General features: G+C 52.3%; 1 protein-coding gene across 4 annotated transcripts in view; it reads left to right on the top strand.

Annotated features, from left to right (window-relative positions):
• The window catches only part of Rab11fip4 (RAB11 family interacting protein 4), a 112,078-nt gene that overhangs the window by 66,003 nt on the left and 33,406 nt on the right, over positions 1–12,669 (top strand). Inside the window, exon 1 of one of the 4 annotated variants that reach the window (XM_087910232.1) lies at positions 4,963–5,269. The exons of 2 other annotated variants lie outside the window; for them this stretch is intronic. In XM_087910232.1, the coding sequence (XP_087766358.1) occupies positions 5,240–5,269 (30 nt within the window). In that variant the 5' untranslated portion in view covers positions 4,963–5,239. Of the gene's footprint in view, positions 1–4,962; positions 5,270–5,319; positions 5,454–12,669 lie in introns of those variants that run through there. One more of the 4 variants, XM_087910233.1, reaches the window with a different exon arrangement.

The raw sequence follows: 12,669 nt of genomic DNA, 5'->3' as shown, positions 1-12,669 counted from the left end.
TACTCTTAACCACGGAGCTGCTCCCCTCTCATCAGTTGCCTCCGTCTCTTCTCAGGCAGGGTCTCCACTGAACCCAGGGAGGTTCAGAGAACCGATGTTGAGACCCCTGAGGCCAGACCTAGGGGGCTGTTTTCTATTGCTGTCAGCATCCAGCTGTTCTCTGCTCGCTCAGCTAAGGGTGGCAGGTATCGGTTGCTCGGGTCAGGGTCGTATTAATAGTGAGTAAGGTGCCCTTTCCCTGCATCCAATGTCAGGTGAGCTGCAGGGTGCTGGCAGCGGAGAAAACATGGTTCTAGGTTAGGAGGAATGTTCTGACCCGAACTGATCATCCCCCTCTTCACCTACAGCACCCAAACCATGTGCTCGGGAGGGCAGGACTCCTCACTGACATTTTCTGTCAGCCTCTACCAACTCAGACATTCAACTCATGGGAGTATGGTGTGCCCACACCCACAGGAAAGTTGGTCCCATGACAGAAAGAATCACTCTTCAGAGTGGCTGGGCTTTCTAAAAGTTATTCTTGGATACATTCTTTGGAAGAATTGTCTGGAAGAGGATTTGGTTTGAATTTGTTTCTCCTCAAAAAGAAAGTCAGGCGGTGGTGGCGCACACCATTAATCCCAGCCCTCGGGAGGCAGAGGCAGGCGGATCTCCTGCGATTTCGAGGCCAGCCTGGTCTACAACCAGAGGTGTTACACAGAGGAAACCCTGTCTCAAAAAATAAAAGAAAAAAGAAAAAGAAAGTGAGCTCCTTTAAGAGACTCAGGCTGCTGGGCTAGCAGGCTGGGAAAGGCGGCTCCCTGCCCATTTTACTTTCATCCAAACCAGAGCAGGAAGGAGATGATGTTTAGTGCACAGCTCTCTGTGTGGTTTGGAAACGCCCCAGCCCCTTCTGAGCCTCAGTCTCCCTGCCCATAAAAGAGGCAGAAGAGTTCACGGGCTACTTAGCCACAGTTTTCTTGCCTTGATACAGTTTGACTCCGCAATATGTAAAACACGGCCATACTTAAAGGACCAGTCTACTAAGACCTACCTGATGTCCCTAGCCTCAAGGACAGGGGCAGGGTGCTCTGCTGAGGAGAAGAACTATATTTCCTTTTAGCTCACTCTTGGGTGCTTTTTTTGTACAGTGCTGGGTACTGAACCAGTACTTTGGGCATGCTAAACAAGATGTCTTCCCGCGGTGCCACATCCCCAGCTCCTTTCTGTTAACTCCTTCAGACTTGTTCTCTGTGGGGTTTTGGTGTTGTCTGGTTATCTTTACTTTTGGTCTGTTTGAGACAGTCTTGTGGTTCAACCGTGGCTGACCTAGAATTATTACATAAATCGGGCTTGCACCATTAAACTGGGCTTTGCTGCTGATATTGTTTGAGGCAATGTCACGTAGCACAGGCTGTTCTCAAATTACATAGCTGAGGCTGATCCTCTGCCTCCACCTTCTACAAAGTGAGGTGATAGGCGTCCACTTCCATGCCTAGCATTATGTTTTGTTGGGTGGCCCCAGCTGGCTTTACACTCACTTTCTTAGCTGAGGATAACCTTGAACTCTCTGTCCTTCTGCTTCTACCTCCCAAGTGCTGGGCTTACCCACAATGCATTACAGCCCTTAAACCCTTTGAACCAGGGACATGGAGAGTTGCCTGAACTCCTGGGTCTCCACATGTTATTCAATTCTTGAAGTTCCTCAGTCCAGTTACTACCTCCACCTCAACATCATTGGTCCCCTGAGCCCTGGTGGCAGGTGGCAGGTCTCTCCTGGAAGTTAGGGGTAAATTCCCCCACAAGCCCTTTCGGTTCCTCCCTGCTCTCCTCTCAACCCTTTGCCATCAGGATAGAGTTGGATGGGGTTAGTGGAGGTGAGGAGCAGAGCTGTTCTTTAACCAGACCGCTCAGGGAGTGGAGAGTGTACAGAAAGGGGAATTTTGGAAGATTCTTGACTGCAGACCTATCTTCAGCTTTCCCAAGGTCACACATTTTGGTGGAGGTCCTTATCACATTGGCATCTGCATCAGGCATTCCCCTGGCATGCTGACCGTAGTCTGGGCCTCCCTGCTCCTAACTGCCCAGGGAGTGTGTTAAATCTTCCTGCAGGGAGTTTCTCAGATGGCCTGAAGCTTTTTGGTTATTAACCCTTCATATAGCTAACAATGGCTTCTATTCCCTGAGCTGAGTGCCTGACATCCCAGACTCTACGCTAAGGACTTTTTGGTTTTATTTTGATCTTCCCAACATTTAAAAATGTTTAAAATTGCTGGGCAGCAGTGGTGTACCCCTTTAGTCTTAGGACTCAGGAGGCAGATCTCTGAGTCTGAAGCCAGTGTGATCTACAGAGCGAGTTCCAGGACAGCCGGAAAAAAATGCTTTCTCAAAAAAGACCAAAACAAATAAACGCGAAAAGTTAAAAAAAAAAATCACTAGTCTAATCTAAAATGCCCATCATTGTTACCTCTTAAATCCTGAAATATCTTACCAGTGTTCTCTTGAGTGTATAGATGAGCTAAACTCAATTTTCCCAGGGGCTTTTAGTCATGGCCCTTGGTTCTGGGACCCACAGAGCTGAGACTGAGTTAGACAGTAAGTGCAGCCGGGGCAGGCGACAGGGGCTGTCAGTGTGTGGTGTGGAGTAACAGAATGCTGAAGTATGACAGGCATTGCATTGGACAGGTACTTCATTCACCATCTCACCCAGAGCTCACACCTGAAAGAGGAAGCATCTTATTTCAATTTTACAGAGGAAGAAACTGAGGCTCCCGCACATTGGGCAACTTCCTGGTGCTAAACCGAAGGCAGCAGCGGTGTTCAAGGTGTCCCAGCACCCCAGCACTTGGCCTTTTGGTTTCATTGTTGTTGAGAAAATGTTTCACTCTGTAGCATAGACTGCCCTCAAACTCATGGCAATCCTCCAGCCTCAGACTCTGTTGGGTTTACTGGCATAAACTACCATGTCCAGGCTCATTTTGGTTTTCAGGACCAATAACCCTCTTCCTGTGAGAAAAATAAAGAGGGCTCCACGGACACCATCCACTCAGTAGAATTCTTAAATATGTTGTCTGGGGCAGGGGAACCTTAGAGAAGAGGGTATGCATAACTGGACCAGTGATTTCAAATGTTTTCAAAGCCATGGCTGGGTTTCCTGGCCTGGGGTGGCCAGGAGGGACTTGCCAGCTCTCTTTTTCCCTCACTGTTTTTGTTGAATGGCAGTAGAGACCCAGGAGGAACAACTGCCTTGGGTCCTGCTCTCTGGAGTAGTCCAGATGGGCCTTGGAAGCAAAGGCACGCCAGGGTAGGTCGCCTGAATTTAGCCACGCCTGAAACCGCTGGAGCCTGCTGAGCCCAGGTCTCAGGGCTGAGCACTCAAGCATTTGAGAGTCCTGCCTTTGCCTAGGGCTTAACATTCAGTGTGGCACTGTGAGAGTACACAGCAAGCCGGGCACTGGACTGTGGCGTTCCCCTCCTTCAGACCGAGTCTCAGAAAGGTAATGGGAACTCCCAGGACAAAGAGCAGACAAGCAGGCCTCAAACCCAGGTCTGCGTTCCTCCAGAGCCAAGATTCAGTTCATTGACTCTACCCACCCAGGACTGTGGGGCTGGACAGAGAGTGGAAGAAACAGTCGGTGGTGTCTTGAGCACAGTTCCAAAGGTCATATAGAAACTACAAGACATAAATTTAGAGAAGGCCTCAGGGGATGGAATTTCCCCCCTCACAGACATTACCAGGAAGTTCCCCCTCACAGACCTCTCTAGCTAACACTACTGTCTAAGCAAAGCTGCAGCTCTAGTGGGCTTTGATCAGGTAAAGAGAGGTAACTGGGAATTTACTGCAGGACACGCAGTGGGTGAGGAAGGAGTTGAGAGCAAAGGACTAGAGCAGCGGGTCTCACCTTCCTAGTGCTACAACCCTTTAACACAGTTCCTCATGCTGTTGGACTCCAACCATAAACTTGTTTTTGTTCCTACTTCATAACTATAGCTTTGCTACTGTTATGAATTGTAATGTAAATATCTGATATAAGACCCGGAGGTTGGGAACCACTAACAGAGCACGTGGGCAAGCAGCAGAAAGAGGTGTGTGTGTGTGTGTGTGTGTGTGGTGTGTGTGGTGTGTGTGGTGTGTGTGCGTGTGTGTGTGTGGTGTGTGTGCGTGTGGTGTGAGTGTGTGCGTGTGTGTGTGTGTGGTGTGTGTGTGGTGTGTGCGTGTGTGTGGTGTGTGTGCGTGTGTGTATGTGGTGTGTGTGCGTGTGGTGTGTGCGTGTGTGTGATGTGAATCCACTCTGCCTGTTCCAGCCATACCCAAGTGCTTGCTTGCATCATTTTGTAGAGCAGTAAAGACCTCAGAAGATAGCTTGGGGCCTGTCAGTTAGGAAAGTAATCTGTTTTCTCCAGTTGTGTAAGACACTGTCAAGTTGAAGGGAAGCTGCGTTCTTAACGTTTGTTGCTTTGCTTTAGTCCTAACATTTCCGCCTCCTTTTAATCTTGAATACTATGAAGGCCTGAGAGGGTAGCATTTCTAATGTAAGCCCCGCTTTCTGTTGTGTTTCTCTCGTTTTGTTGCCACTTGTATCTTGGTGCTGGACTAACTATGGGTAAGTCTTGAGGCTAAACAAATCAGACTCCAGCTTGTGGTGGGTTGGGGCAGAGTTTGGCAGCCTTTCGTCCTGAGCTTGAACAGGCCGGGTAGTGCTGCCTGAATCTCGCCCAATAGTGACAGCCGTGACGCTGCACTGAGCCGCCGGGAGAGTAAGCACAAACTCTAGTCTTCTTTGATCCCTGGCCCCAATCCCCCTACCCCGGGCTGCAGCAACTGCGCGCTCGGGCGAGCTCCACCCACCGAGGAGCCAATCCTTCGGCCATTGGAGGATGCCGCCTCCGCCACCTGCCCCTTACCTTTTGTGGGCGGGGCTACCTGGGCCCCGCCCCCGCGGCTCGGGTTCCCAGACCGCCGGGCCTCAGGGCCCGCCCCCTGCACGGAGGCCCTGCAGCCAGAGCCTCGGCAGCACCGGCGCCTCGTGATGTCACGGCAGCTTTGATACAAAGAGCCCCTTCGGCCCACGCGGGTCTCCCGGCAACGGGTGCAGGCGGAGGCGGGACCGGCGGCTTCAACTGGTGCGGAGCAGCGCGCCGCCCGGATTGTTTTCGGAGGAGGTGCTGGCTTGGTCTTTGCGTGCCCCGCCCGACCCGACTCGACCGGCGCCTGGCTTCTATTCCTTCTGCAGCAGCCCGACCCGCGGCCGGTCGGGGGATGCGCACCCCGCCGGCTTCCGGATGCCAGGTAAGTGGCGGCCTCGGGACGCACCTGGCCTGGACCCGGGAGCTGGAAGTTGAAGGATCCGTCGGTCGCATCTACCCTCTCCACGCCGGCAGGGAGATCGGGGTACCTGCGCTGTCTGGCGGGGGCTCAAAGGCGAAGCCACTGACCCCTCTGTCCGCTCCGGGGCCCTCGGCCCAGCGCCCAGGTGGGTGCATGAGCTTGGTGCCCGAGGAGGGTGACTGCACTCCCTACGGCACTGTTTGCAGAAGTGTTTTAGGGGGATTTGGTGGGGTTGGAAGGGGGCTTATGCGCACCCTCTCCGCCCCAGACATACACATCAGCGCCCTGCTCTTGGCTGGGCTGCTTCCCTAGAGAACTGTGCGTGGCGAAGTTTTTCCGTAGGTGGTGGCGACCGCGCGGAGCCTGTTTTTTTTTTTTTTTTTTTTTTTTTTTTTTTTCTGCTCCTCTTTCCCGGGGTATCTGAAGGGTCTGAAGACAGAGCCAGCCAGCTAAGGGATTTGAAACAGGACCTGCTTACCCTCAGAGCGGCGCTGCTGTGGGTGGAGGTGTGCTCAGGCTGCCGGCTTACGTCCTTGAGCCCTATAAAAGCCTACAGTCCACCTCGGTGTAAGTTGACCCAACCGCTTCTCTGCTGCGACAAGTGTCTCCCAGGGCCTAGCATCGCAGCCTCTGTACACCTGGTTCCCACACAGCCCTAGACCGTGTTCCATACCGTCTTCATACCTCCCCATTCCCACTTTTGGCCCTGCTTTTCCCTAAAGAGCTGGGAATGATTCGTCCCCGGACTTGGAGGGTCTCGCCAGCGTTCATTGATTTATAGACCTCCTCAAAGGAGTCAAGGGATTTGGGGGCGGGGCGGGGAGTCCTGCTGTGTGCTTCTTGCATTCCTTTTGAATTGGGCCCCACGTTCCACTGGATCCTGGTGCTCTCCATAAACCTCTGCCTCCCTTCACGGAGCAGGAGGCAGGTGATAATTGCTTGGGTTTCCTCATTCCCTGTGGCAATTTCCAGGGCCCTCCCCAGGAGAAAGATGTGTTTCTCTGATTGCTAGGGAAAGGAATCTCTGTGTGGAGGGCTTTACAACTGCAAAGACCTTTGCTGTGGGCTGTCTCCTCCACCCACTCTCACTAGCCGAAATCTCCTGTTTCAGGCCCTCACCCGACCCCCGGTAGGTTCTTGTGCGTGGCACTCACCCAGACTTTAACCTGCCATTGGCCTCTCACAGAAGGCCGAGTTAAATGCCTAGGGAACTTTATGCGGGGCCGAGTCCTTGCCCTCCCGGGGACCTTGAGTTCCTGGAGCTAATCTGACACTTCCCAACTATCTTGAAGGCTTGGGCCAGTTCTGTGAGTACTTTGAGGTCGAGGACAGAGTGACCTGTAGGAGTGGGGTACACTGGTGAAGAACGTGGGACTGGTGTACCTAAGCAGCTCAGCTTGGTTGGGTTGGCTGCCTGGTGGAAACCACTCTGGAGTTCTGGGTTCTGGGTTTATGTGTCGGGAGCAGAGTAAAGGACAAGGCAGACCTGAGTGATAAGACTGGGCTTCGGGGCAGGGATGGTTTACTAGCCAGGCCAGATAAGCAAACTGGAAGGGCTGACCTTTGCCCCAAGGGAGATCTTGCTGGACAGACTGCCTGGAAGCCTGTCCTTGGAAAGGACTTTTAGCCAGGGAAGGAGGAAAGACTCAAGTTCCAGGGACCAGAGTGATTTGCCCTGTCTTTGGGTGGCGGGGGAGCTCTGAAGGGCAATAGCATGGGGCTGCACCTTCTGGCCTTTCGCTGTCCTGGGAGGCTCTTTCTTCCAGGTGAGGAGTGCTTTGTTTGGGGGGTGGCAGTTCCTCTTGGTAGCTTCTTGTGCGTGTGGTTTCTTCATAGTGAATCTTGCCTTGCAGGGTTTGGGAATAAACATCAGTGATGTTTGGGATAAACATCAGTGTGTTTATCTTAGGTGAGGGTCAGGAGGAGCTGGAGTGGGAGAGATTTCCCGTGAGACTCAGGTGGACAGGCGTCTCCGGGGTAGAGTTGGAACAGCCTAGGCAGAGCCCCACTCCACGCTCTGGTCTGTGCTGTCTGCTGGCACAGGGCTTGTGTTTCAAACAGGAAGATTTCTTGTCTGGCCCACCACCTGGCATTAGTGGGTGTCTAGTGCCCTGGCCTCACCAGGTACACAGGACCCTGAGGGTGGTGGTGTGTTTTCCCTGGGTTAGCTCTGCTAACTCTTGACTCAGTAAATAGGTCTTTATGGCATCAAATCACTGGCCATGGAATGAGGAAGACTGCTCAGGTGTCTCTGCTGGATGGCTGAGGGCCCTGCCCTGACCAGCTGGGTGTGTTCTGTCATGCCCACCTGGTATTGTACTGGACATTGTCATCTTCTTTCCTGGATGGCACTGCAGTCTTCTCTGTCAGGTGGCGTTTCAGGGCAGAGCACTTTTCCCACGTTGCCCGCCACAGGGCGAGTGGTGTTTCATTCGTTTATTTATTCCATAGAAACTTAGGTATCTGGTTTGTGCCTCCCTGTGCTCCGTGTTTCGGCTCTGTCAGTGAATGAGATGGGTGTGAGTCCTTGCTTCATGGAACTCTGTTACGGGAGTGAGGCAAACCAGCCGGACGTCAGGCAGCTGGAGAACAAGCAGGGAGGGAGAACGGAGGGGAGCTGGATTTAAACAGTGGCCAGGGAAGTCATTGCTGAGAAGGGACATCTTGACAGAAGAAAAAGAAGGAACAGCGACTGTAAAGGTCCCAAAGTGTGCGTCACGTCTAACACGGTGTACCCAGCCGGACTGCAGGGTTTAGCTGTGCACGGAGAAGACCGAGCAGGCAGGGGAATAAGCTCTGAGGTGCCGAGGGAGGCCTGCTGCTACCAGGCAGCAGGGGAATGGGGTGGAGCGATAGTGGCTCAAGCCACCTTTCGTGGCTCTGCCGTCTTATACTCCTTGGTGTCGAGGGGCAAATGGAATCTCTCAGGGAAGAGATGTCTGTGTGACGCTGCTCTGAGCTTCCTGTCCTCAGCCTGGGTCTGGTCCCATAAGCCTGTCCACGTGACTGTGGGTGGGTGCAAATCACGTGGTTTCCACCACCCAACTGAAAGTAGTAAAGCCTTGCTGGTGACATGCTGGCAGCTGTGTCTTGGAGCTGATAGCTGCTTGGAGCCCATCTCCTTGTTCATACTGTTGGCTCCTAACATATGGGGGCAAGCCCCATTATAAGACCCACTAAGTAGTCCACATACTGACTATCTTCTTCAACTCTGTCTCCATCGCTCTCCAGATCCTCTTTGGCCCCAGGTGCCCTAGACATCTCACTACCTGTTTACTGTGGGCAATTGGTCACATAATTCAGGGTACCTATCCCTTGAGGATCCCATAGAGACCTTCATGCACCTGGGCAGCAGCTTTGGGGTTCATCTGTATCTGGAGTTCAAAGTATGTGTTTTATACACCTTTCCCCATTCATTTTTCTAGTGTGTCACCAAGAGTTAGGGTGCCGTTTGTGTTCCTAGTAGCTGGAATAAGTTAGCGGCTATTTCTCCTGGGCAGGACTGTTGGCAGCTTTGAACTTGACGTCATCTCAAAGCAGTGTGCAGCAGAGACTGCAGTGGAGGCCAGGCTATGGAGAGTGTGCCCTCCGAAGCCTGGGCTTGGCGGTCCCGTTTTCTCATGTCTGATTGCACATGGCAGACCTTGCCCAAGTGTCTAGAACCTCATCGTGCTTCTGTTAACTAAGTAGACTTGAACGTCGGCCGGTGCACCTGTGCACATGAAAACTGATGGATTCTGGGTTGCCCAGCCAGCCTTACTCAGGATCCTACGGTTTGTTAAGGAGCAAGAACATGGATTCCCAGAGCCTTCATGGGTACCCGAGAAGCCTGTTGATCCCTTCCTCACTTTTCCAGTGACCTGGGGAGGTGGTGATGGGGCAAAAACAACAGCCAAGGATGTGTGTGTGTGTGTGTGTGTGTGTGTGTGTGTGTGTCCTGAAAGGTCAGCTGAAGGTCAGAGCCCTCTGTGGTTGCCCAGAGACATAGTTGTGTACGTGCAACCTCAAGCCTCAGCCTTGCCCAGCAGGTGGGGTCTAGTGATGGCAGCTTGTCTAACCCTGCATTTGACTTCCCTCGGCAAAGAGGAAGTTCTCCCCCCTTTTAAAAAAATATCTATTTATTTATTATGCATACAATGTACTGCTGACATGGAAGGTACCAGGTCTCATTACAAATGGCTGTGAGCCACCGTATGGTTGCTGGGAATTGAACTCAGGACCTCTAGGAAGAACAGTCAATGCTCTTACCCTCTGAGCTATCTCTCCAGCCCCGAAGTTCTCCCTTTTTTGGTCAGAGATTTAATTGGTTCAGCCGGCATTGTCTTCTCAAGACAAATGAGTTCTTTCTCAACCAGGTTGATATTATCCAAATGAAAACAGATCTGACAATGGGGTGCCCTGAAAGAAAGTGGCCCCCAAGGGAGTGGCGGAGTTAGGAGGCTTGGCCTTGCTGGAGGAAGCGCATCACTCTGGGGCAGACTTTGAGGTCTGTTTTCTCAAGCTTCACTGAGTGTGATGGGCAGTCTACTTCCTGTTGCCTCTGAGTCAGGATGTAGCCCCGTCAGCTCCAGTACCTGCACGCTGCCTGCTCCCCGCCATTCTTATAACTGACCGAGCCTCTGAAACTGTAAGCAAGCCATCCCCACTAAATATTTTCTTTATAAGAGTTGCTGTGGTCATGGTGTCTCCTCAGCAATATAAACCCTAACTAAGACAGACAGTTACTAAGATCTGTGGTTTTGTTTGTGGGAGTTTTATTTTTAAAAACTTTTAAAGCCAGGCTGTGGTGGTGCATGCCTTTAATCCCAGCACTCAGGAGGCAGAGGCAGGTGAATCTCTATAAATTTAGGGCCAGCCTGGTTTATAGAGCTAGCTAGTTTCAGGACAGCCAGGGCTACACAGAGAATCCCTGTCTTGAAGAATTTTTTTTAAGTATCTTGGTTTTTTTAAGATTTATTATTATTTTTAGTTATGAGTAGGTGTGTCTGTCATTGTGGGAATATATGCATTGAGTATGGGTGCCCTCAGAGGCATCCGATGCCCCTGGAGTTGGATTACAAACAGTATGGGCCACCTGACATGGGTGCTAAGAACCTGACTTAGGTTCTCTGAACCACTGAGCCATCTCCAGCCCTTCAACTTTTTTTTTAAAAGTAAGTGTATATGCACATGCAAGTACACCTGAGTGCAGGTGAGTAAGTGTGTGTGCACATGCATGTACACCTGAGAGCAGGTGCTGGCAGAGGTCAGAGGAATTGGACCTCCCTGGAACTTAGAGGCAGCTGTGAGCACCTGACGTGGGTGCTAGGAATCCAAAGTCAGGTCCTCTGGAAGAGCAGAAAATGCTCTTAACCTCTGAGATGTCTCTCTAACTCCCCCTCTTCTTTAAAAATAAAGACCCGGAGGAAAAACAAGCAAAACAAAAACCTAGGACACCGCTATGCAGTCCTGGAAGGCTTGGCAATCGTTTTGGAGACTAAGCTGGTCTAGAACTTGCAGAGATCCCCTGCCTCTGCCTTCCCAGCGCTGGGATAACAGAACTGTGTTACTGTGTCTGCCCGAGCCTTTATCTCTTAAGGGCCTAAAAGAAGAAGCCCTAAACAGAACCAGGGTGTGGAAGAAGGCAGGGTCATCTTTGGTCATCTTGCCCTCTGCCCCCATGTCCTACAAGCCTGGCGTCATAAAGTGAGATCCCACACTTCGTAGCCCAGCTGACTGGAGTGGAAAGGGATGAGAGCCAAAGGAAGGTGTGTGTGTGTGTGTGTGTGTGTGTGTGTGTGTGTGTGTGTGCTCTTAGTTCCCACTTGAGTCCATGTTCAGATGGGAAAGCATAGAAGTTTTTCCTTTTTTCCCGCTCCCGGTTTCCCCGAGAGAAATGCCTGTGTCAACCTCCAGCCTGTCCTGGTTTCTCTCTCTCTCTCTCTTTCTCTCTCTCTCTCTCTCTCTCTCTCTCTCTCTCTCTCTCTCTCTCACACACACACACACACACACACACACACACACACACAATCCCAGGCCCTGTGTTCTCAGAGTAGAAAAACAGGTTTGGGAGCCTGAAAACATCTGAGGACCTGGGTGGGCTCCATCACCCATCTGCGGCAGGAGGACACCTGCCTCCCAGGCGTGCCTGCTGACCTGACTGAATGTAAAACCTGAAGGGCGCTCACAGCAGTGCTGGTGCCAGTAGGTGCTGGCATTTAGACCCTGCACACTTCCCGGCTTTTCTTGGAATTTTTAGTCCCCAACAGCATGGCCAGCAGGTATCGTCTTGATGAAACAGGAAGTCTAGGGTGGGGTGGGTGGTACTGCACCTCCTGAGGGTCTGTGCCTGAGAAGCACAGTGCCTTCATTTTTAAACCAGCTTGGTCTCTGCACATCAACCTTGGGGGTCCAAGTGACTGGCGCCTGCGTGGCAATCTGTGAACAAGATGCAGAACACATTCTGAGGTGACAGCCTTGCCCCCAGGGGCTCGGTGTGGGTCTGCACTTGGCTCTTGCTTGCGGAGGCTGCCCATTCTGCATAGCTCTGCACAGGCTGTAGTTCTGTACAAGGGAGAGCGGCCTCTGTTCCTCTGCCCGACCACCCCTCACTCAGCCATGACCTGCCTGTGCCCGCGCCTGTGCCCTGGGTAAAGGCTCACTTGGAACAGGGCTGCTGTCTGCCCAGCAGCCCACAATCCACCTTATTAAAGTCCCGTGGTTTCAGATAACTGCAGAGGCCACGGGAGGTCTGGAGAGGGGCCAGGCTAAAAGGTGCAGGCTGTGCAGCCACTGGCCACTTTAGGCGCCTGTCCTTGGTAGTCTTCCAGGGAGCCAGGCGTACCTGCTTGTCCAGCCTGGCCACTTTGAGCTCTGCAGCTCTGCCGAAGCGAGGCCAGACAGCCTGACTTGGCCGATACAGTGGGTGGTGGTCAGAACAGCTTCTGCCTGGCAGTGCGAGCTAACAACAACCTTGAGGTGACAGCCTTGTGTGCAGCAGAGTCCTGGCCTGCGAGGCGGGCTTGGCCAGCACATCCTTGTGTAGTTATCTGTGCATCTGTCCCAATTATTAGCAAAGGCTCGAAGGCTCTCACGGCAGCAGTGGTAGGGGGCACCAAGAATGTGTGTGTGTGTGTGCGTGCGTGTGCGCGCACACGCACGCTCAGTAGTGCTCATGTGTACAAGTGTGTGTTCGGGGGGGAAGTTCCACCTCAGTCCCCCCTTCTCCCATCTGTCTCTCTCCAAACCCTGCCCCTTCTCAGAAAACCTGCTGTTTTGGCGGCTCCTTCCCCAGAAGTGTTGAAGACCACACCTGGGGTATTTAAACTGCCCTCTAGAGCTCTGCCGTGCAGTTTTTTAGTTTCTTTTCCTCCCTCTCCTCT

The sequence above is a fragment of the Myodes glareolus genome, chromosome 9 (genome assembly GCF_982192425.1).
Source record: "Myodes glareolus chromosome 9, mMyoGla1.1, whole genome shotgun sequence".
Lineage (NCBI taxonomy): Eukaryota > Metazoa > Chordata > Mammalia > Rodentia > Cricetidae > Myodes > Myodes glareolus.
This window is presented reverse-complemented; position numbering and strand designations above follow the sequence as displayed.